This window comes from Silurus meridionalis, chromosome 28 (genome assembly GCF_014805685.1).
Source record: "Silurus meridionalis isolate SWU-2019-XX chromosome 28, ASM1480568v1, whole genome shotgun sequence".
In the NCBI taxonomy this organism is placed as follows: domain Eukaryota; kingdom Metazoa; phylum Chordata; class Actinopteri; order Siluriformes; family Siluridae; genus Silurus; species Silurus meridionalis.
Window position 1 is genome coordinate 4,721,801 of NC_060911.1, and position 20,341 is coordinate 4,742,141.

Below are 20,341 nucleotides of genomic sequence, written 5' to 3' on the forward strand. Positions count from 1 at the left end.
ATGTTTGCTCTCCTAATAACACTTACAACGTTTGGATGTAAGCTTCAAGACATTGTCTTGTTGTATGTTCAAGTTTGTTCCAAAGAGTCGCAGCCAAGACGAAACCGCGTGTTTTTTTGCCTTTTACTGTGTTTGTTGCATGTAAACAAAAGTAAGACGCACACGTCTCAATAAACCATAAAGGCATAGGTGTTTCCAAACTTTTAACAGCCACGAGTTATGAGCAATGCTAGCTAAAAAGTTCTAGTGGAACATCTTTCCAAAAGACTAAAGGTGATTATAACATCAAATGGGGACTGAATGTGGAATGAGATGTTCAAAAATATATTGTATTATAGTACTTCTGCATTATTTGCGCTACAACCTGCTGTCAAACTGCTTTTCTAATAATTTCATGAGGTCACAGAAAACCAATGGTGGCTTGTGTCATGTCAGGTCATGAATGTTCTCATCCTTTCCTGCTCTATTTGTCTCACACACTTTTGGTATTGCCAGGACCTTTCAGCAAATACATGGACAAGGTTTCGTAAGAGATTAACGATTCCTGTTTTGTCATTAATGGAGTGTCTTAGGTTACAGCTGATGCTTGATCTGTTTTCTAAATCTGGTCCACATGAACATGGTCTACACGTATTCATGTTGGACTATGCATTGGCCCTTGTCCTGGATGGTTTTTTTTAAACCCCACAGCTCCACATTACTAAGATATAAAATATGCAGGATGATATTGTAGGATATTAAGATATTTCCTTTTCAGTGGCTGTATTGGACATTGGTGTGGATGCAGTGGGCCTACTGGCTACTATTAATAGCACAAGGCTGCCCCCCAGGTGACTGTCACAAGTGCCTGGGGCTAATATGGCGAAGGCACGAGCCACGTGCAGAACAGTTGGTTGAATCGTGAGCAGGGGACTCCCTGTCAGCTGACTGGTACTTGGGATTTGGCTTTGAGCTCTCTGAGGGGAACTGCACGTACCAGGGCACTTAATGGTACCGGCCATTAGGCACGCTGTGTTTAGAGCACGGCATGTGACTATGTAGTTTATGTACAATCTAAAATGTCAGTTCTTATTTGTTCATTACACTGAAGTTTATTGTAGTGCCGGCGTTGCAGTTCATCGCGGAATCCGTTTCGCTTAATAATTCTTCACTTTCTTACAATCCTACTCTCTTAGACGTCGCATTTCCTCACAGGCACACAAGCTGCACTTTTAGGAATTCCCTGGAATGTGGGATTTCTGATTTCTGCCGTTTTTCGGACCCAGAGCAAGTCCCTTTAACCTTTAGTTCAGAAATGTAAGCCGCCGTAGATAAAGGCGTCTCCCAAATTCTCTAAATGTAGACGCAGTTTTAAAGCTTCACTCGACTGAAAGAAAGAAACAAAAATTTTACTTGTCACATGCACATTACAGGACAGTGAAATTCTTTCTTCACATATCCCAGTAATGTTAGGAAGCTGCAGTCAGAGAGTAGGTTAGCCATGATGCAGCACGCCTGGAGCACAGAGGGTTAAGGGCCTTGCTCAGGGGCCCAATAGTGGCGATATTTGGGGTTTGAACCACAGACTTTCCCATCAGTAACCCAGAGAAAGATAAGTGTTTAAATGTGTTTTCCCAAATTTTTTCTAAAGGGATCATTGTACAAGTGGAATGACAGGGAAATTATTATACACATTGGAGGAAATAAACAGATATTATACTGTCATCCACACCCCCGTCAATATAAATATATATATATATATATATATATATATTGACGGGGTGTGGATGACAGTATAATATCTGTTTATTTCCTCCAATATATATATATTATATATATATATATATATAAATAAATGTATATTAAATATAATATAATATGTATTATACTATATAATAAAATATATAATATAATAAAATATAATATTTATATTTTTAAACCCATGTGCCACAATCCATCGTGACTGTGTTGACTCTGAACACTGCATGGCCTATCACTGTGTAGTAGTCACGTGATCACAGAGCCTCAGCTGTCAACAAAACGTCACGTGGAGGGGGGATTTAACCGTTTTGCGTCACAACACCGTGAAAGGCTATTGGCTGGAGTCTAGTGGTGGGCGGGGCTTCAACGGAGGCGCCTCTGAACGTCACGTAGCGCTCGCGATACAAAACAACAACAAAAAAAACCAAGGCTCGCGCCTGTTACAGAGCTACTGTAGATGAAGGTGAGCGCTCGCGCTGCGATTTTGGTCGCGTTCACAATGGAGGTGAGTTTATGCACAACGTTTTCAATGCTTCTTTATGCATTTGTTATGCCTAGTTTGCATAATACTACGTATATGGTAATATATAATGCAACACGTTGCATTTAGACGCATTTGCATTTCTTTGTATATTTGATCTTAAAAAAAAAAAAAATAAATACAAAACTGTTGTTTTTAAACAAAAAACAAAAAGAAATATAAATGTGGCCGTTATATTAAATATTAGAGTTAGTATTTGTAGTAGTGACTTAGACCACTATATATGACTTACAGCACTTTACAGTACTGACAGTATTTTTTATTTTGACCACTTTAGAGTTGGTTTGCTAAAAGCTGATAAAAGTTGTTAAAAGTTGATTTGCATTGAATAAAATGTCAGTACTACACTGGATATTGTTACTGATTTCATATTCTGGTGTTAATAATATTCATATTATAATTGGTACTATATTTAAAATGTATCCCAAATGTATAAGCAATAAACATCAGTGCATTAGATGAATGAACCAACTATTCTTATGTTTTATAGATTATTCATTAATCTTTTACAATAACACATGCCTGTGAAAGGGTGGGATATATTAGGTAGCAAGTGAACTGTAAGTTTCCAGAGTTGATGTGTTGGAAGCAGGAAAAATGGGAACGCATAAGCAGATCACATTTCTACAGTCACCACAAAAATCATGTTTTTTTTTTTTTTTTTAAATATTATGATATTATGAATATAATTTTATAGCTAGGTTGTAGTCTGTTATTCAGGACTATACTCATCATTCAACAGGCTAAGAGAGTAATAAATACACAGAATAGAACAATAACATGAGGTAGAACATGTTATATCACCTGTTGGTAGGGGAGCAGCAATAGGAACATCTATAGCTGCAATATGTTTTGTATTTACTCTATAAAGTGTGTAAAGGAGATCTATAAAGTGACTGATGCGACTTTGTATATATGTGGCATAGAGTGACATCTAGTGGCAGAGTAAAACCTAACATGTAATTCAATATTTAGATATATATTTAATGTCATTATTTAACATGCTTTGAAAAAAAAATACGCCACACAGAAAAGTTTTAGGTTAATTAGGAACAAATGCAACATAAGGGACAATAAACCACAACGATGATCCTTTTTTGCTGCTAGATTAAAACTGAACCCATAGCCAAACCTTCCCATGGCTTTGCTTTACTGAAAGAGCTGGACTTGCAGCGGAGAACAGGAACCTTCTGTGACTGTGTGATACATGTCCATGTGAACCCTGACCAGCTCTTCTTGGCTCATAAAAGTGTCCTTGCTGCCTTCAGTCCAGTGTTCGCCACCCTTCTTCCCCAGCACGGTTCCCTCATAGAATTAAATTCACCTCTTCTCACCCCAGAAACACTGGCTTTACTTCTGGAGTATATGTATACAGGCAAATTGCCCCCAGAGAGCCACGAAGAACCAATAGTGAATGCAGCTTTCTACCTGCAGATGGAGCAACTGCAGCAGGCATTGACCTGCAGGATGAAACAGAAAGAGGTAACACAGACTGGTGAGTAATTTATTCTATAAAATATAACTGATATTGTAATATACATCAAAGTAAGAAATAGAGAATGCCTTAAGGCCAGCAGAAATTTACAGTGTGGGCTTTTGGTATATTCAAGTCTTTAGTCACATCACTATGTTGATGTGTTTTGATTGGATGGCCAGAGGCTGCGCTAGTCAGACTCGCAACCCACATATGTAGCAAACTGCACAAGCCTAACTTTGCACATACCATTGCTGATCCTAGACCTGCCACAATAGACTTGTATGTTAGGCAATAGGCATGGTGTAGAGGGAATAGGGACCCAGGAATAATCAGACCAGAAGCATTTTTATGAAGGCTTTAGCCTGAAATATATACAGGTTTATTGATGACCAACAATTGAGCACAAATGTGCTAAATGAGCAGCTATATGTATTTTTTGTTACCTGATGAATCTTATGAAACATAATTTATGTCTTGATGGCTTCTTTTTGCAAGTGTATAGAAATCTTGTACTCAATTGTACCTTGTTACAAATTTGACAAAGTTTTCTACCTTCTACAGTTCAGGACCAAATCAAGAGAAAGAAGGGATTTACAGAGGATAAGTCTCTCAACAAGACTCTTCTATCCTCATCATATTTTCCATACGGCTCCAACCAGCCACCAGCCACACCAAGCTACGAGGTCGTCCCAGTCATACGCCACTCGACAGGAAACGCTAAATTTCCACTACAATCCATCTGTCTCGCTAAAACCCTTGAACAAGTATCAGAGGCCAACAAAGACCATCAGGATAACAAGTTATTGCTTAATTCATCACACTCAAAACATGACAAGGCAGAGAATTCAGTAAACGATATGTCCAAGGTTGTTGCTAATGAAGCGGAAAAGTTCACTATCCCTGACAACATTGGACAATATGAATATAGTGGCCCTCAGACGTTCACAGCTGTCCATTCAAACAACGATAATAAAGATCAGTGTGTGCATAGTGCTCACACCAACAGTACGCATTTGTCTCCAGAACCTGACCACCTGACCAACAGATGTGTTTCAGATGGAGGCAGTGTCCAGTCATTTAATTCTTTTGAAACAAGAAAATATGTACATGTTCCAGTCATTTTCTCAGACACCATTAGTGATAAGAAATCGTACAAAAGCACCAACAACCCTGAGAACAGAGGTCAGACTTTTATCAAACAAATGACAAAAAGTCATAAAAGGCGAGCCAATTTACATTTAGACAATTCTATCAAAACCGACACTAATGATACCGTGTGTGAAAACGCAACTCCGGATCTTGGCGTGAGCCACAAAATAAACCAGCATTATGCTCCCTCACTGGAAATGTTGACTGTGCGACAATTTGCCTTGGGTGAAGACTCTGACTGCTGTGAATTCTCCAAACTGAGAAAAGACTATCAGGGCCACTTAAGATACCACTGCTTCCCCCAGTCAAATGAATCAGACAGTGACGAAACATGCCCAAGCCCTAAAAAGGAGGCGAAAGATGATTCCGAATTTCTGGAGACGATAGACGTGGCCGAGATATTGATCTCCACTAGAGAAGAACTGAAGTCTGGATCTTGCAGTCACTCCGAAACACGTCGGTTCCAGTGCACGGTTCCTGAGTGTGAGAAGGCCTTCAGTCAGCGCGGATCATTGAACAGACACATGCGCACACACCTAGGTATTCGTCCTTACTCGTGTCCACTTTGCACCATGTGTTTTTCCAGACAGTACAGAGTGACTGAGCACATGCGTGTCCACCAGAGGAGCTGTGATGACCCACCTTAATCATGTCTTTATGTGATGCTATAAATTACATTTTCAGCACTGAATTTTGGTATATTCAGTGAAATTGCCAGAGTGTCCAATTCTGGTCTAATTTTCTGCAATGTACTGCTGAACTGAGTATCACTTCTGAAACATGCTCGCATATGCTTTTAGTTACGCTTGGTAATTGTCCAAGACGAGGAACAGAAGTGGTGTAGCATTGTTCCTGCAGAAATCATTCATTCTTCTTCTGGAACTGCTGATCAGCTGGCATGGTCCTGATGGATCTGGAGCTTATACAAAAGTTATACTTTATACTGCTTAGTGTATCAAATCCAATCTTTATGTAGTATGTTTTTTTGGTAGTCGGAGGACACCAGGGAAACTGGTGGAAACCTTTGGCGGACACATTTAGGACATTCAACACTTAGATTCGCAATGGCCTTTAAAAAAGACCAGGATGACTAGAAACAGTGTAGACAGTGGGACGTATTTATTCATTGATATGCACCTTATGCAAATTTCATCCAAAGCTTTAACACTGGTGTGCGTGTGAATTTAAGATTGAAATTTTAGCAGCTTTTTGTACTTAAACAGACAAAATCAATCACCAGAACAGTGAGAAACACAATCTGAAGCATCTAAATGGATGTTCAGCTAAAACAGAGGAGGTAATACAAACATGAGCCCTGTGTAAGTTCTGTACAAGAATCTTTTTAGATACTATTTCCAGGTACCAGTGCAAATATATTGAATATTTCATGAGGTACAGAATATTACAGTGATAAGATTATAAAGGTTCAAGATTTTTTTCAGTACATTTGAAACATTTTTGAATGCAATGTTTGCTATATGTGAATTTCACATCACTAAAGCATGGCAAACATTTTTTTTCATTCATATTTATAGTCTGCTTTTTAAGAGTAGGATGACTTTTTTAAGGGTGAGCTGAAGTTCCTCAGATTTGTGGGGCCAGGAACCCCTTACAGTGAAAGAACATTTTCCAAGGACCCCCCATAGTTATAACTAACTTTCTTTCGGCTTCTCCCGTTAGGGGTCGCCACAGCGGATCATCCGCATGTTTGATTTGGCACGTTTTTACGCTGGGTGCCCTTCCTAACACAACCCTCCCCAATTTATCCGGGCTTGGGACCGGCACTGAAAGTGGCTGGGGTTGGTTCCCTGACCGGGGATCGAACCCGGGCCGCAGCGGTGAGAGCGCCGCATCCTAACCACTAGACCACAGTGATTAAACATATGCTTACTACAATTTGTACTCTGCCATTGGAATGACATTTTATTGTAAAAAGAAATTCAATCCACATACATGAAATATTTGAATAAATACTTGTTATTTTGCCATTCAGCAGCAGGAACGTTTTGTTGCATGACGTGCTTTTTTATTTCAGTGTGAAGTGATTCGTAACAGATTGTTTTGCGATGTCAATCAGTTTTTTTTTTTTTAAAGTTCTAAAATCAAATGAAATTATAATAATTCCCTTTATATTTTTCAAAGGAAAAAGGGCTGAGCAATAGAGGTTAAATGTGAAAACTGAAACAGACAAAAAGATTGTGTGATTATAATACATTTTAATATAATTATTTAATACAATTATTAGAACGAATTACATTATTGTAATTGTGTGCTTGCATAATTAGGTTTAATTGTTTCATTATTATTATTTGTATTATTGTTGATATTATTACTATATTGAGAAGTACAATCTGAAGACCTTCGACCTTCTGTGTGTATCTGACGACAGCTTTTGTAAAATTCAATGGTGAAATACTGCTGAAGTGAGCATTTCTTGAGAAGTTCAGGTGCTCATGTCCTCATGTAGATCATCATGCCTGCTTCAGTGTGTTTATTACTTGGGCATGCAGGCTAAAGATGGTCCATGTTGACCTTTGCTTTGGCCTGCTATGCCATAGAAGAGAAGTGGAAAAAAAGGGAAAAATGCCACTGACAGATTTTCATTTCTAATTAAATTAAAATGTGACATATTTTTCTTGATTTTTAAACTTCAAAAATGTAATTAAATGTTGAGAATATACTGTACATTGTTTTGACTTGTTTTATTTCATGTACATGTGTCACTTTAGGTGCACCTGGAATGGAAATTTCGAGTATTTCGAGTAATATAAATTGCCTGTAGATTGGAAAGAATACAATATTTGCTGTGATTATGAAACAAAACATTTCTGCAATTTTCTGAAATCATGGTGGTGAGAACATTTACTTTTGGCCCACAGACCTTAATCAAGTTTGATTTTTAGCTTTTTAGAGAAACAAGTTTGGGAACCTTTGGTGTTGTAGACGAAACCATTCAGTTTTTCAGACGCTTGCAGAACACATATGCAGACTTCTTAAATAGCCATTAAATCATTTGAGCTTTTATATTCACAGACACTAGTCCATACCATCATTTGATCAAATTTGTGACAAATTTGGTGTCATTCCGTGTACAAAGAATGACAATTTTATGACCGAATTCCATGATTCTGTCCACATTTTCCACATCATGATAATCATAGTGCACCAAGTTGTGTGTGAAACCCACTTTAACAACTCCTCTTCTAACTGGCTCAAAATTGTCCTTATTTGCAACAACCTCAGAAATTACGGCCATGCTGCCCCTAACTTCTGTCATTTTTCTTTTATTTCCTCAACAGTCAATGTGTGTATTCATATGCAGAACCCTTAATAAAATAAATCAATTATTTCCTTTTCATAAATGCAGACTTACCAGTGTGCACAAGTATTAATGACAACAGTGGTCTACCAGTAAATAATTATATTTGGTACGCAGCCTATGTAACTACAGGTCTGAGGACATAATAATGGGCTGCCATTTTATCATTACTACACAAGAATCCAGTGGTTCTTCTACCTAATAAAGTGTTTCTAACTCAAGTTGTGTTCTCTGGTCTAATCATTTGTCTAATAGTGTTATCCAAATAGTATGTTAGCATCATAGTAAAAACACAGACGGATTTTTGAAAGACAGTATAAAATATACACGCAGTGACTGATCAGGTAAATCAAATTACACACTTTTGAGCAACAGAACCACATTTGGAAATGCAGCGAGGCTCACACACAAACCATCATTTCTCATTAGTCGCTAAATGAAAATCAGGAGTTTGTTAAATCATTAAGTTTATTCAACTTTATTAAAACAACTTTGTATTGAAAGCAGACTGACCGCTAAACTCTTTCAAATTTTTATTTAGTTTGGTAATTTAGTACTGTCCCAGACCCATTGTGCAGGGAGACTTGATTATACAGTCCAAACAAAGCTGAAACACTGTTTAATCAGTGCACTGACGCAGATCAAAACATGATCAGGCATGGCAGATCAAAATAACTAAAGTCTCTATCAATAAATACATCCTGATACTGGTTTACTAGGTCATAGACAAACAATATTATCAGTCTGTAAAATCAGTCTGTAAGCCGCCGCTCCTCAGAGGCTGTAAGTCAGTGGTACCGCTCCTATTCACTGGTCTGGAAGCGGCGAACAAACCCTTTCCCGGGCTGAGACAAGCTAGCAAGCTTTGGGGTTGGCTGACCTCACCTAGCCATCTAGCTTTTCTTAAAAAATGTATTTTTAAGTATGTCCGCAACCAAAATTTATTTCTCTTCCTCTGTAGGCATAAAAAAAAGTCTAACTCAGATGTATTAATGTGTGCAGCACTACACACTTGTTTTGCTAGTCAAACTTGGCTGTGAGGACGGAAAAATGCTGACGCTATTCTGGGCCAGCTAGCTGCCCTGTGAGGCGAATATGAAATCTGATTGTTAAAGAAAAAGACCCTTTGCTAATATTCTGGTCAAAAAGCCAGCAGGACAGACCTTGAAGGCCCTGGGCAGATTAGATTGACATGGCAGCACATAGAGGCTGAAATCTGATTGGACAAAAAAATTAACATCCACATACACGTACTGGAAGCAGTGCAGCCTTGAGAAACGCTACGAAATGAAGAGAATAAACTGTTGGGAATAAATTAATACAATTTCATTTTACTACCTATCTGCCAGAATGAGTCTCGAGGCAAGCCTTCATTGTATCCTGAAAGGTTTTACTGAACATTAATATGATTCAAACAGTTTTCCCATTTCATTTATTTTGAATATTTGCATCAATACCTTGAAAATTATGGTGCATGGTAAAGTAAAAAAAAATAATTATGACTAATAATATAAATATAAATGTATTGTCAATGTAAGTCTATTAAAGTGAATGTAGTGCTTGTTGAGTTAAGTGAGTATTGGTCCAAAACAGAGACATTAACAGCATAACCTTCTTCAGCAGTTTAAGCTACAGGAGCTCGTTTGTTGGATCGGACCACACGGATCAGCCACAAGCTGCAAGTGAGATGCAAGTGCTCACAAAATGCTCACTTGCTGCCTAATAAATCCCACCCACTAACAGGTGCCATGATGCAGAGCTAATCAGTGTAATTCACTTCACAGACCATGTTATAATGTCACATGGTTTTGCCTGATCATATATATACTGAGTATACTCTTATGGCACAATACAAGTCAATACATTTATGGTCACTACGTTACTCTGATGACTCTGGACAGGAGCTGCTGGTTGTCAGCGTCAAGCAAACTTCCAAATGATCATGGTTTGGTGATGGTGGAAAGGTATTTTGGCTTAATGATCTTCATTTGGGAAAAGGCTGACTTATATAATTAAGCGGAGCCACTTAGTTCGCTGGATTTGTGCAGTAGCTCGCATTTGGCCGTGCATGTGTGGTAACCCGTGCGTTAAATCTACCAGTCGATCGCGATCGACGCATTGGATACAACTGCTCTGAAGCTATACTGAGACAACTGTTCACAATGCTTGAAATGCAAAATAGCTGTATGAGGCGCTGTATAGTAAATTCAAATATTCATTTGATATACAAAAAAAAGCATTTATTTTAGTCAGCGGCTTTTACATCAGCGTGTATCACCATCATTGTTTTGTTAGGTTTATTTAATAAAAAATTTAAATGATTATTTGCCAATATACATTTCCATATGTGAATTAGTAGTGTTTATGTGTAGGCTATAGTTGTTTATTTGTATGGTAAAATACTCTATTATGCTCCTTCCCAGGTGCCAGAATGTAGAGAATCCGTTCTAACAAGACTTCTTCACAGATGTTATTGCTAGCAGTCATACGGTGTGGACTGAATGGCTGAGATGTTTAAGAGTTAAGCAAGCAGATACATTTTTTTGAGGTGTTTTTGGTGTTTCACTGTTTGAATAATGTCCTTTTTTGGCAACAGCTACTTGTTAGAGTCAATTCTGATAAAAGTTTTTGATCACAGACTAGCATTTTGAATTCACCCAAAGTTTCTTTCCTCACTCTGCTGGTGGGTAACGCATGACCACAAGCATCTAGAGAGAGAGAGAGAGAGAGAGAGAGCAAAAGAGAGAGAGCAAGAGAGAGAGAGCAAAAGGGGAAGAAAGAGATTATTGCATGCTGTCACACACAGTATAGCATAAGCAGAGAATCACATTGCTCCAAAATTAACACATGATAAAATTGCTAAAGCTCCTCATTGTGTTTCTTGAACATTAATGTAATGCTATAGTTTTATGTCTAAGCAGACAAACGAAAGGTTCCAACAAGTGCAACCGAATCTCACATCCATGATGTGCTTTTGTGGTTGGGAAGAAATTCTGCTTCTATGCACAAAGCTATTTATATAAATGATCAACCAGTCTTCTTGTTTCGTCTCCAATGTACAGTGCACACATAACGCCACATTAAGGATATAACTCCTTTGAAATAATGTTAGAGTAACTGCATTAGCCACATCCTACACCGTAGCATAGTCAAAGGATAAGGAAAATAGGGAAGTTTGTTTTAACCTGCGAATGACTTGAGCGTAGTGCTAGTCGTGCAAACACAGACATGGTGATGAGGATCACTCCAGCCAACAAGCTGTGGAACAGGAACACGCCTTCAATGCTGTGGATCTGCATCTGAGGAATGAAAACGGTGCTTAAAATTAAATAATTTAATTTAAGCAATGCTTGTAGAAAGGTTCTGCAAGTGAGATAACATACTTTAAATATAATAATCGTAATATAAATCCTTTGATCAATTTGCCTATGTATAAGATCTGTTTATTGTCTAAAGGAAAATGTTAAGGTTAAAATGTGCCATATTGCACTTTGGTTTATATATTGTACTTGTAAGTTAAATAAACAGGTCAAAGTTCACTAGGCTATAAATAGTTTTTATTTATTTTTTTGTTGCCTTTGCAATCAGAATTGTGGTGCAATGGATTTTGCTTGGTGACTATTTTTTCTCTATATACAACCCTTAAATCTCTTATTAACATTAAAAATATCTAAATTGCCTCAGGATGCAGTGCAAAATTGCTTTTAGCGTCAAAGATACAATGAAATACCTTTCACCTATATTTAATAACGTTTTCCTGCTGTTTTTTTTTTTAAGGATTTGATTTGTCATGCTGCCTCATCAAGAAGAAGAAGAGGGGTAAATCTACGTTACTGCGCAAAACATACCTACTAAATAATAATAATCATTTGAGAATCTCAAATTTTCCACACTAAATAATATGTAATCACTCTTATCCATAAATACAAGCCTCCTTTTGCTGATTACTTACATAAAGTTCCATGTTCGCTTCTGTTTCATTGTCGTGGTAATAATACATATAGTAATTATGGTTGGAAAATACACCTTTGGAGAAAATGATTACGCCAACTATAGTCCCCAGTATTGCGATGATGCTAAACGCAAAGCTAATTGTGACCTGCAAGTTAAAGAGAAAAAAGCATTAGCATTCGTTAACTTTAATTAAATGCATAATTAATGAAATTATATAATTATTCATTTATTCATCATGGATCATATTATTCAGTAGGTACAGTAGAACTAATAGAACAGCTGTGTCTATCTGAGAGAGACAAATGCAAGTGTCCTGAAAAACTGACGTGTCCTGGAAGTGTCAATCATAAAACGTCTCACTTAAAGCACTCACAGTCTTCTTCGTAGTGTTGCGTTCTGACAGTATGTAGAGAATACCACAAATAAAGTACTGCAAAACAGATAATAGGCATTTGTTAGAGCATAAAAAAACGAATTTGTGTTTAAGTGGTTAGGTAGAACTAAAAAAAAAATTTTTATTAAAAAATATTTTCAATTCAAATAAATCTCTAATTACTAGTAAGTTATATGTTAAGGAGTGGCACCATTATATATATAAAAAAAGAAACAAATTTGACTAAATTATAAATTGTTTCTTATTCTGGAATTTCTTTTAGATAATAGATCATCACACTGTTATTCTTTGGGACATTTAATGCTGCAGAAATTTTTCTGTACCCTTCCCCAGATCTGTGCCTCAATACAATCCTGTCTTGGAGGTCTACAGATAATTCCTTGGACTTCATTGCTTGGTTTGTGCTCTGACATGCACTGTTAGCTGTGGAGTTTCTATAGACATGTGTGTGTCTATCCAAATCATGTCCAATCAACTGAATTTACCACAGGTGGACTCCAACCAAATTGTAGAAACATCTCAAGGATGATCAGTGGAAACAGGATGCACCTGATCTCAGTTTGGAATGTCATGGGAAATATTTGTGAATATTTATGTACATTTGATTTTTTTTATTTTGAATAAATGTGATAGAATTTCAAGCAAACATTTTTCATATGTCATTATTAGGTACTGTTTGTAGAGTTTTAAGGGAAATAATGAATTGAATCCATTTTGGTATGAGGCTACAACATAACAAAATGTGGAAAAAGGGAAGCGTTATGAATATGTAATTCTATTCATACTATCTAAAACAAGATTGTACTGGGTTTACTAATTTATTATCCAGATCTGCCTCAGTAAAACATCTTGCATTACATGCACAAGACAAGCTGAGCACTAGAAAAAGGTAAGTATATATATATTCATTATTTTTACATGACTTCAACTGTACAAGATAAAATAATTTATTTACCAAGATTCCCAGCCAAAAGGGGCAATAGCTGTCTGATGATGTGTCCAAGTAGCCCCCCTTCAGAGGAATCCCAAACAAGAACAGGCACAAGCCAAGAAACAACAGAATGATCTTGTACATAAGAAACACAAAAAAACCACAGTATAGATCAAAAAGACCGAAGACTTCCTTTTGAAAATGTTGAAGGTTGTAGCTTTTTGTATCTAATGTATTATAAGAGACAAATACAAATCTTAAAAACATGGTTATGTCACTTTACATTTAGCCATTTTTTTTATTCATGTCCAAAACATAAAAAAAACCCGGTTCATATTTTACTACAAAGAAGTGAGTGGACAAATACTTTCTTAACACAAAACTGAAAGGCAGGCCCAAATAGTTTATTATTCATGACTAGTTTATTCTACTACTGTGAACAGCAGCCTTACAATAAACTCCATAGTAAATAGATAACTTACTTTGCACTTCCATATGTACAACTTCAATTCCAGAAGAGTTGGGAGACTGTGTAAAACTGAGGAAACGGTTTAAACTGAGAAAATGTACCATTTTAAGGAAAGAATATGGTAATTTTTAATTTGATGGCTGCAACATGTCTCAAAAAAGTTGGGACGGGGCAACAAAAGTCTGGAAAAAGTAAATATTTAAAAAATTTAACAGTTGGATATTTGGAAAGTTGGAACTTTCTTTCTTTCGGCTTCTCCCATTAGGGGTCGCTACAGGGGATCGAACCGCTGCGGCCCGGGTTCGATCTCCTTTCAGGGAACCAACCCCAGCCACTCTTAGTGCTGGTCCCAAGCCCGGATAAATAAACCACCAGGAGACCTAGTTGGATATTTTGCAACTAATTAGGTTAATTGACAACAGGTCAGTAAAATGATTGGGTATAAATTAGAGAGTCTCTCTAAAATAAAGATCAACAATCTGTGAAAGACTGTGCCTGCAAATTGTGGGGCCAATTTCAAAATAATGCTGAACTGGCCTGCTGCAGTTTAGACCTTTGACCTTATGAAAGGAAAAATACAACAAAGGACAACCAGAACTGTTAAGCAGCTAGAATCCTGTATCAGACAAATATGGAACAACATTTATTTCCCAAAACTTTAGCAACTGGTCTCCTCAGTTCCCATATGTGTACAGACAGAATATGTAATGAGATTTGCAAATCATTGCAATTTTTTTATTTACAATTTGAACAGTGTCCTAATTTTATATATATTTTATTATTGCAATAAGCAATGAATGATAGGTGATATATACAAATTTTAAACTTGGGAGCTTTAATGAGCTTAATATAAACATATTACTTATGAAGCACTAAATGGTCTCACTCTATAGTATTTGGGCAAAACTACAGTGTGGTCTATTATGATCTTCCACACCTACTCCGATCAGTAGTTGCAGGCTATTGGTTTGTATCTTGAATAAACTACGGCAGGGGGTAAAGCTGTAAGTTGGAATTATATTTGTTTAGTTGAGCTGTTTGTGAATATATCTTTCTTAAGCTAAGGAAGAGATATGTATTAAGATAACTGTATCCAGACCTGCCTGATCCATCGTGGTGCTTTACTTCTGGGTGTTCTCATAAATTGGAAACCATTCACTGTTGCACCATAAGAACATCCCAAAGATACAGAAGATTACTGTGGATGATTCCACTTAGGAAATATGAAGATGGGTGTGAAGATGGTTTTGCACTCAAGTCTCCAGCAGTTATTATCCAGCAGTAATCTTAATAATGATAAAATTATAATGAATGGACATTTGGTGTCACCAAGATGAGAATGGGTTAAGTCTTGTTCCTCTTGAGTTTGCGTTATCATATCATTTTCAATTAGGACCATACACATACATTGCATCCAACTTTCTGCCATCATTCCCAGCATCATTTACCTGGAGAACCATGTGAATATACGGAATTGTAGTTTTGTTTCTGTAAAAAATGTTTAATCTCATTTTTTTTTCTGTACCTATTTACCTGTTAAGTAGCATTACTTTGTGATGATATTCTTTAAACGTCACTTTACATAAACGCAATCTAATCTAAATTGTATTTCTGTAAATACTGTGTGACCTAACCTTGTTATGTTTGAACTGTTTGATGCAAAAGGAAATGTGTGTTTGTCTTTCTCACCCCAACAGTTCTTGGTTCTCCTCTTAGGAACCGGTGCAGAGGTTTAGTGCCACCGGCAGTTTGTATGCTTGGTCCTGTAATCTGCATGGGATCATTACCTTCATTTGTCTCCATCTCTGTGAAGATTTTAGTAAAACACGTTAAGTAGAACATTTTAGATACAGAGGTATTAGTATCAGTTAAGGTATCACTTACCATCTGCAAGAACAATTAGACAAACGTTCACAATTAATGAGGCTAAAAAAAACCCTGCACTACACTTACAACTTTGGTGAGCAGAAAAACATCCCAGATTGGACAACACATCAAACTTTCATCAGTAGAAGACCACTATCGCGATCCACTCCTGTTAGCCAAGAATAAGATTCTGAGGTTATTACATGCACAGGTTTACTGAAACTAGACACAGACATGGTGTTTTTTTGTAATATTTAGCTATCCGATTTGGGTTGGTCCATGCCCAGGATAGATTCAGATTCTTGTTTTTAGCTGACTGGAGTGGAATCTGACATGGTCTTCTTCTGTTCTATGTCGATGTTTTGGCATTCTGAAATGCTTTTCAGCTCACTACGGTTGTACAGAGTAATTGTATGACTTACTATATACCGACTGACAGCTCAAAACAATCATGCTAATTTGCGAAAATGGATTTGGAACGTAACTTAACAATGATGGGATTATAATGAATGGATATTTAGTCCCACCGAGATGAGGATGGGTTCCCTTTTGAGTCTGGTTCCTTTCAAGATATCTGCCTTATGCTATCTCAGGTTGTTTTTCCTTGCCACAGTCGAACTACATACTACAAAGTACGCATGACGTAAACTACAAACTTATAACCACTAAACCTATACATTCTTTTATACAACTTTATAACCACTTTATCTCTATAAAGCTGCTTTGATACGATGTCCATTGTTAAAAGCTCTATACACATACTGTGTTTTTGCCAAATAAATTTTAGCTAGCTAAGACAACATTACATCAACCAGCTAGCAACTTCACCTTTATAAAATTTGATTTGATATTAGCATTAATATTTATGTCTATTTCGAAGACACGTCGAGCCGTCATGCTGTTATAGCTTTACTGTCCAAGTAAATACTATATATGTTAGCATACTTCATGAAATGTCATTGTGTCATTCCTTCCCCCCCCCAAACTTAGTCATTACACTTCCCACCCAATCTCCCATAAGTGAATGAAGGCTAACGCTGACTTACTCTGAGACAACGAATACACTGCATCCTTTACATCTGCTTTATTGGGCAGCAAAAATGTTAGAAACATAGTAGCCTGGAGTACTTTCTGGTGACCGTAGTGCGAAGGGTCAAAGCAAATATTTTCTCCCTTCCTGGCTCAGGATTGCACAACTCAAATCTGTTCCTGCATATTCCATGTCTTTCAGTTCTATGTATGCGCAAATATTCATAGCTGACATTAATGCAAGAACTTATACAAAGATTTTCCCTAATTGCCTTTCAATGTAAGAAAACTAAGAAAAACATTAAACGTTTATGAACACAAGAATCACCAGAGTTTCCTGTCCATGCAAATGAATTCAGTTTTTCTCATCACAGCTGGATGTTTCGGGGATGTTTTTAACATTGAGTTGACTCTTGAGTCTTGAGACTATAGTTAATATCTAACAAATCTGCACAACCCTAACAAAAACATTCAGACTAAAATAATCTATTCTAACACAAATTTAACTAAAGTTAAAACATACCTTCTACTGTCTGTGGGTGAGATGCGTAGCTTTTACAGTGTTTCACAACAGCATAGAGGGGAGGAGGGAAAAGGGGGATGGTAAAAAGTGGGACGAGTAGAGAATGGGGTGGAGACTGAGACACCAAGTTTGGGATTTTGTGCATGTTTTGTGTGTGTGTGTGTGTGTGTGTGTGTGTGTGTGTGTGTGTGTGTGTGTGTGTGTGCCATTCCAAAAGTTCACTGCAAATACACAAAAGGCGAAAAGAACAGTAACCTTTGACTATTGCAATACGTGAAAAACCTCGCACGGACATTACAGTCAGCGAGTACACATGAGCTAAATGTAGAAACAGAAAAGAGAAAGAAGTAAAGAAAGAGAGGGAAAGGGGCGATGAGGGGATGTAAACAAAGCCACTAGGGTAGCAATGAGACACGATACAGATGGCTCTCACAGCCAAAGGCATTTATGATGGTTTAAGTTGATACAGATGTTGATTGCCAGATGTTCAGGCCTGTGCTTTGCAGCCCACTTTGAGTTAATGTTTAACCTGAATGAAATGTGAATGCATTTAGGATTATATTCAAATGAATATAGAATGACATGACAGTGAACATACTTGGGAAATACTTCTTAATTTATTTGCAATGAACACATATTGTGTGATGAAATGTTTTGTGTATGTTTATGCAGAGCACCTTGCTCAAACACAGCGAATGAGTAATTAAAATAAACAGCTATTTACAGGCCTGATATGTGCTAAATGCGCATTGCAACATTTGGGATTCGGAAAATCATACAATCAAGAGATGTTATTGTCTCAGTATAACTGAGGAAATCAATGACCGGCTCAACAGAGCTCTTTTTGTTCAGCTCTAAAAAACATTCCACAGATTTCCTGGGAGCTTCTCCTCTGATTCCACTCAAGTGACTGCACACAGCTGCAGAGGAAGATGTTCTTTCATTCACCCTCTTATATAAGTAGCCTATGAGTAGCTCTGGTTATTTCATTAAGATTGAGTTCTTGGTTAGCTTTAGTTATTTGAACACAATCTGAACATCTTGCCTAGCTTTTGAGGATAAGGATTTGGCAAGGAGCCCAGCAATGGGTTTCTGGTTGCTAGTTCACAAAATTCATTTGTGCACACAAATTAAAGCATGTTCATTATGCCTGCTTGTGTTTTACATGAAAAAAATAAAATGAAAAAAGCTAGACAAATGAGAATTGTTGAAGAGCTAGAAAAATATTGAAGCTTAATGATTGACCTGGGAAATATCTATGCAGGGTTCACCTGAAAAAAAAAGACACAGATTCTTCTTGCTAGGTGGTTAGCTAGATGAAGAGAGAGTTAGAGACAGACAAACAGATTGAAAGCTAACTAGTTCCCCTTTGGGAACTCGAGCTGCATCAACAACGCTTTCTGAACGCCTTTGCAAGATGACGCTTTGAACCAAGTGTATTAGTTGGACAATTAGTCCAATGGAAAAGCACGACGTCACCGGTGGGGTGACGTCATAACAGTAAGAATAAAAGCACATGCTGTGGAGATGACACTAGATTTAGTTTGTTTAGGAAGTCTGTTGTATGTCTGTTTTTGCCGCAGAGAGGGCGGTCTCGCTAGCGTTCCTCGAGGTTCAAGGACCTGGCAGAGGAAATGTCCCATATGGCACCCCTCATCACCCCTGTGAAAGAAAGACATAGATGAGGAAGAAGAAAGTAGACATGAAGACTGCGACCACTTGTAGAGCTGCTTCATGCTACAGACTTCGCTCTCAGAGCCACCAAGGAGACCGCTAGGGCCATAGACCAGTCCATGGCAGCCCTGGAGGCAATGGAAAGGCACCTCTGGTTGACCCTGTCCGATCTCTCTGATAGGGACAAAGCCGTCCTCCTGAATGCCCCCGTCGGGCCCACTGGCCTGTTTGCCAACGCCGTAACTACAGTCGTTAACAGGTTTCAGGAGGCAAAGAGGCAGTCAGCGACATTTCAGCACGTTCCTTCTCGTCGCTCTCGTCATGGGCTGTGTCCCGTTTTGTATCTGTGTCAGCTGAAGCGCTCATTAAAGAGGCTCAGGTTCAAGATGCTTATGCTGAAAGAGATCATGTCTCAAATCAGTCCTGGAGATAGATCTGAAGGACACATACTTCCACATGCTCATCCTTCATTCTCACAGGAAGTTCCTGAGGTTTGCTTTTGGGGCCGAAGATTACCAATATTGGGTCCATCTGTACTCCACGGCATCTGCATACTGAACTATATTCACAAATGGTTAATATTGGCTCAATCAGGGCACTTGGCACCAAGTATCATGATGTAGTTCTCACCCACATTAAACAACTGGGGAGAGAACCACCTAGGTGTGGTGTGGGATTTGACCACAATGCAGGCACAGTTGTCTCCTGCTCAAGATGAGTCTATTCTCAAAGCAGTCAAGAGGATGAGAGAAGGTCAGTCATTCACTGTAATGCAGTTCCAATGACTGCTGGGTCTGGCTTCTAGCATTGAAGCATTTCTTCTCAGACCTAAGGGGCCATCATGTGCTAATCCGTACAGACAACACATCGGTGGTCTTTTACCTCAACCACCAGAGGGTCTGTGATGTCGCCTTCTTTACAAGCTGGCATGAGAGAAGCTGCTCTCAGTAAGGGCAGTATACATCCCAGGCCGGTTGAACCAGGGAGCAGACACCTTTTTTTAGGCAAAGACCGAGGCCCAGGGAGTGATGGAGCAGACATGATGGAAGTTTTACAGAGCACAAGTGGACCTCTTTACAACTCGAGAAACCTTGCATTGTCCCCTCTGGTTTTCTCTCACTCACGCAGCCCCTCTTGGACTGGATGCTATGGTACACAAGTCCAGGCCAATGCTGCGCCTGTATGCTGGAGAGAGTTCACCGGATAAAGTCCATCTCCTCTTGGTAGCCCTGTGCTGGCCAGGCTGGCCATGGTTCACCGACATGGTAAACCTTC

General features: G+C 38.1%; 2 protein-coding genes across 3 annotated transcripts; one reads left to right on the top strand and one right to left on the bottom strand.

Annotated features, from left to right (window-relative positions):
• The first annotated feature begins 2,120 nt into the window (after positions 1 to 2,120).
• On the top strand, positions 2,121 to 8,330 carry LOC124381161 (telomere zinc finger-associated protein-like). 2 transcript variants are annotated; one of them, XM_046842577.1, is made up of 3 exons: positions 2,121 to 2,245; positions 3,389 to 3,776; positions 4,320 to 8,330. In XM_046842577.1, the coding sequence occupies exons 1-3, from the start codon at positions 2,198 to 2,200 to the stop codon at positions 5,552 to 5,554; spliced, it is 1,671 nt and encodes a 556-aa protein (XP_046698533.1). In that variant the 5' UTR covers positions 2,121 to 2,197; the 3' UTR covers positions 5,555 to 8,330. The 2 variants fall into 2 exon arrangements, with proteins under 2 accessions (XP_046698533.1, XP_046698534.1); XM_046842578.1 differs by having other exon boundaries at positions 2,164 to 2,245; positions 3,716 to 3,776.
• Positions 8,331 to 10,451: 2,121 nt separating this feature from the next.
• On the bottom strand, positions 10,452 to 17,474 carry si:ch1073-291c23.2 (uncharacterized protein LOC799862 homolog). The gene is made up of 7 exons (XM_046843488.1): positions 17,393 to 17,474; positions 15,664 to 15,779; positions 13,530 to 13,640; positions 12,554 to 12,610; positions 12,179 to 12,325; positions 11,412 to 11,525; positions 10,452 to 10,934 (listed from the first exon to the last, which is right to left on the bottom strand). The coding sequence occupies exons 2-7, from the start codon at positions 15,775 to 15,777 to the stop codon at positions 10,899 to 10,901; spliced, it is 579 nt and encodes a 192-aa protein (XP_046699444.1). The 5' UTR covers positions 15,778 to 15,779; positions 17,393 to 17,474; the 3' UTR covers positions 10,452 to 10,898.
• Positions 17,475 to 20,341: the final 2,867 nt, after the last annotated feature.

Coding starts and splice junctions, on each gene's coding strand:
- LOC124381161 (XM_046842577.1), top strand. CDS start 2,198: ATGAAGGTGAGCGCTCGCGCTGCGATTTTGGTCGCGTTCACAATGGAG. Junction 2,246..3,388: donor TGGTCGCGTTCACAATGGAG/GTGAGTTTATGC, acceptor TTTTGCTGCTAG/ATTAAAACTGAACCCATAGC. Junction 3,777..4,319: donor GAAAGAGGTAACACAGACTG/GTGAGTAATTTA, acceptor TACCTTCTACAG/TTCAGGACCAAATCAAGAGA.
- si:ch1073-291c23.2 (XM_046843488.1), bottom strand. CDS start 15,777: ATGGAGACAAATGAAGGTAATGATCCCATGCAGATTACAGGACCAAGC. Junction 12,611..13,529: donor CCTTTTGGCTGGGAATCTTG/GTAAATAAATTA, acceptor TCTGTTTTGCAG/TACTTTATTTGTGGTATTCT. Junction 10,935..11,411: donor TACGCTCAAGTCATTCGCAG/GTTAAAACAAAC, acceptor CTCTCTCTCTAG/ATGCTTGTGGTCATGCGTTA.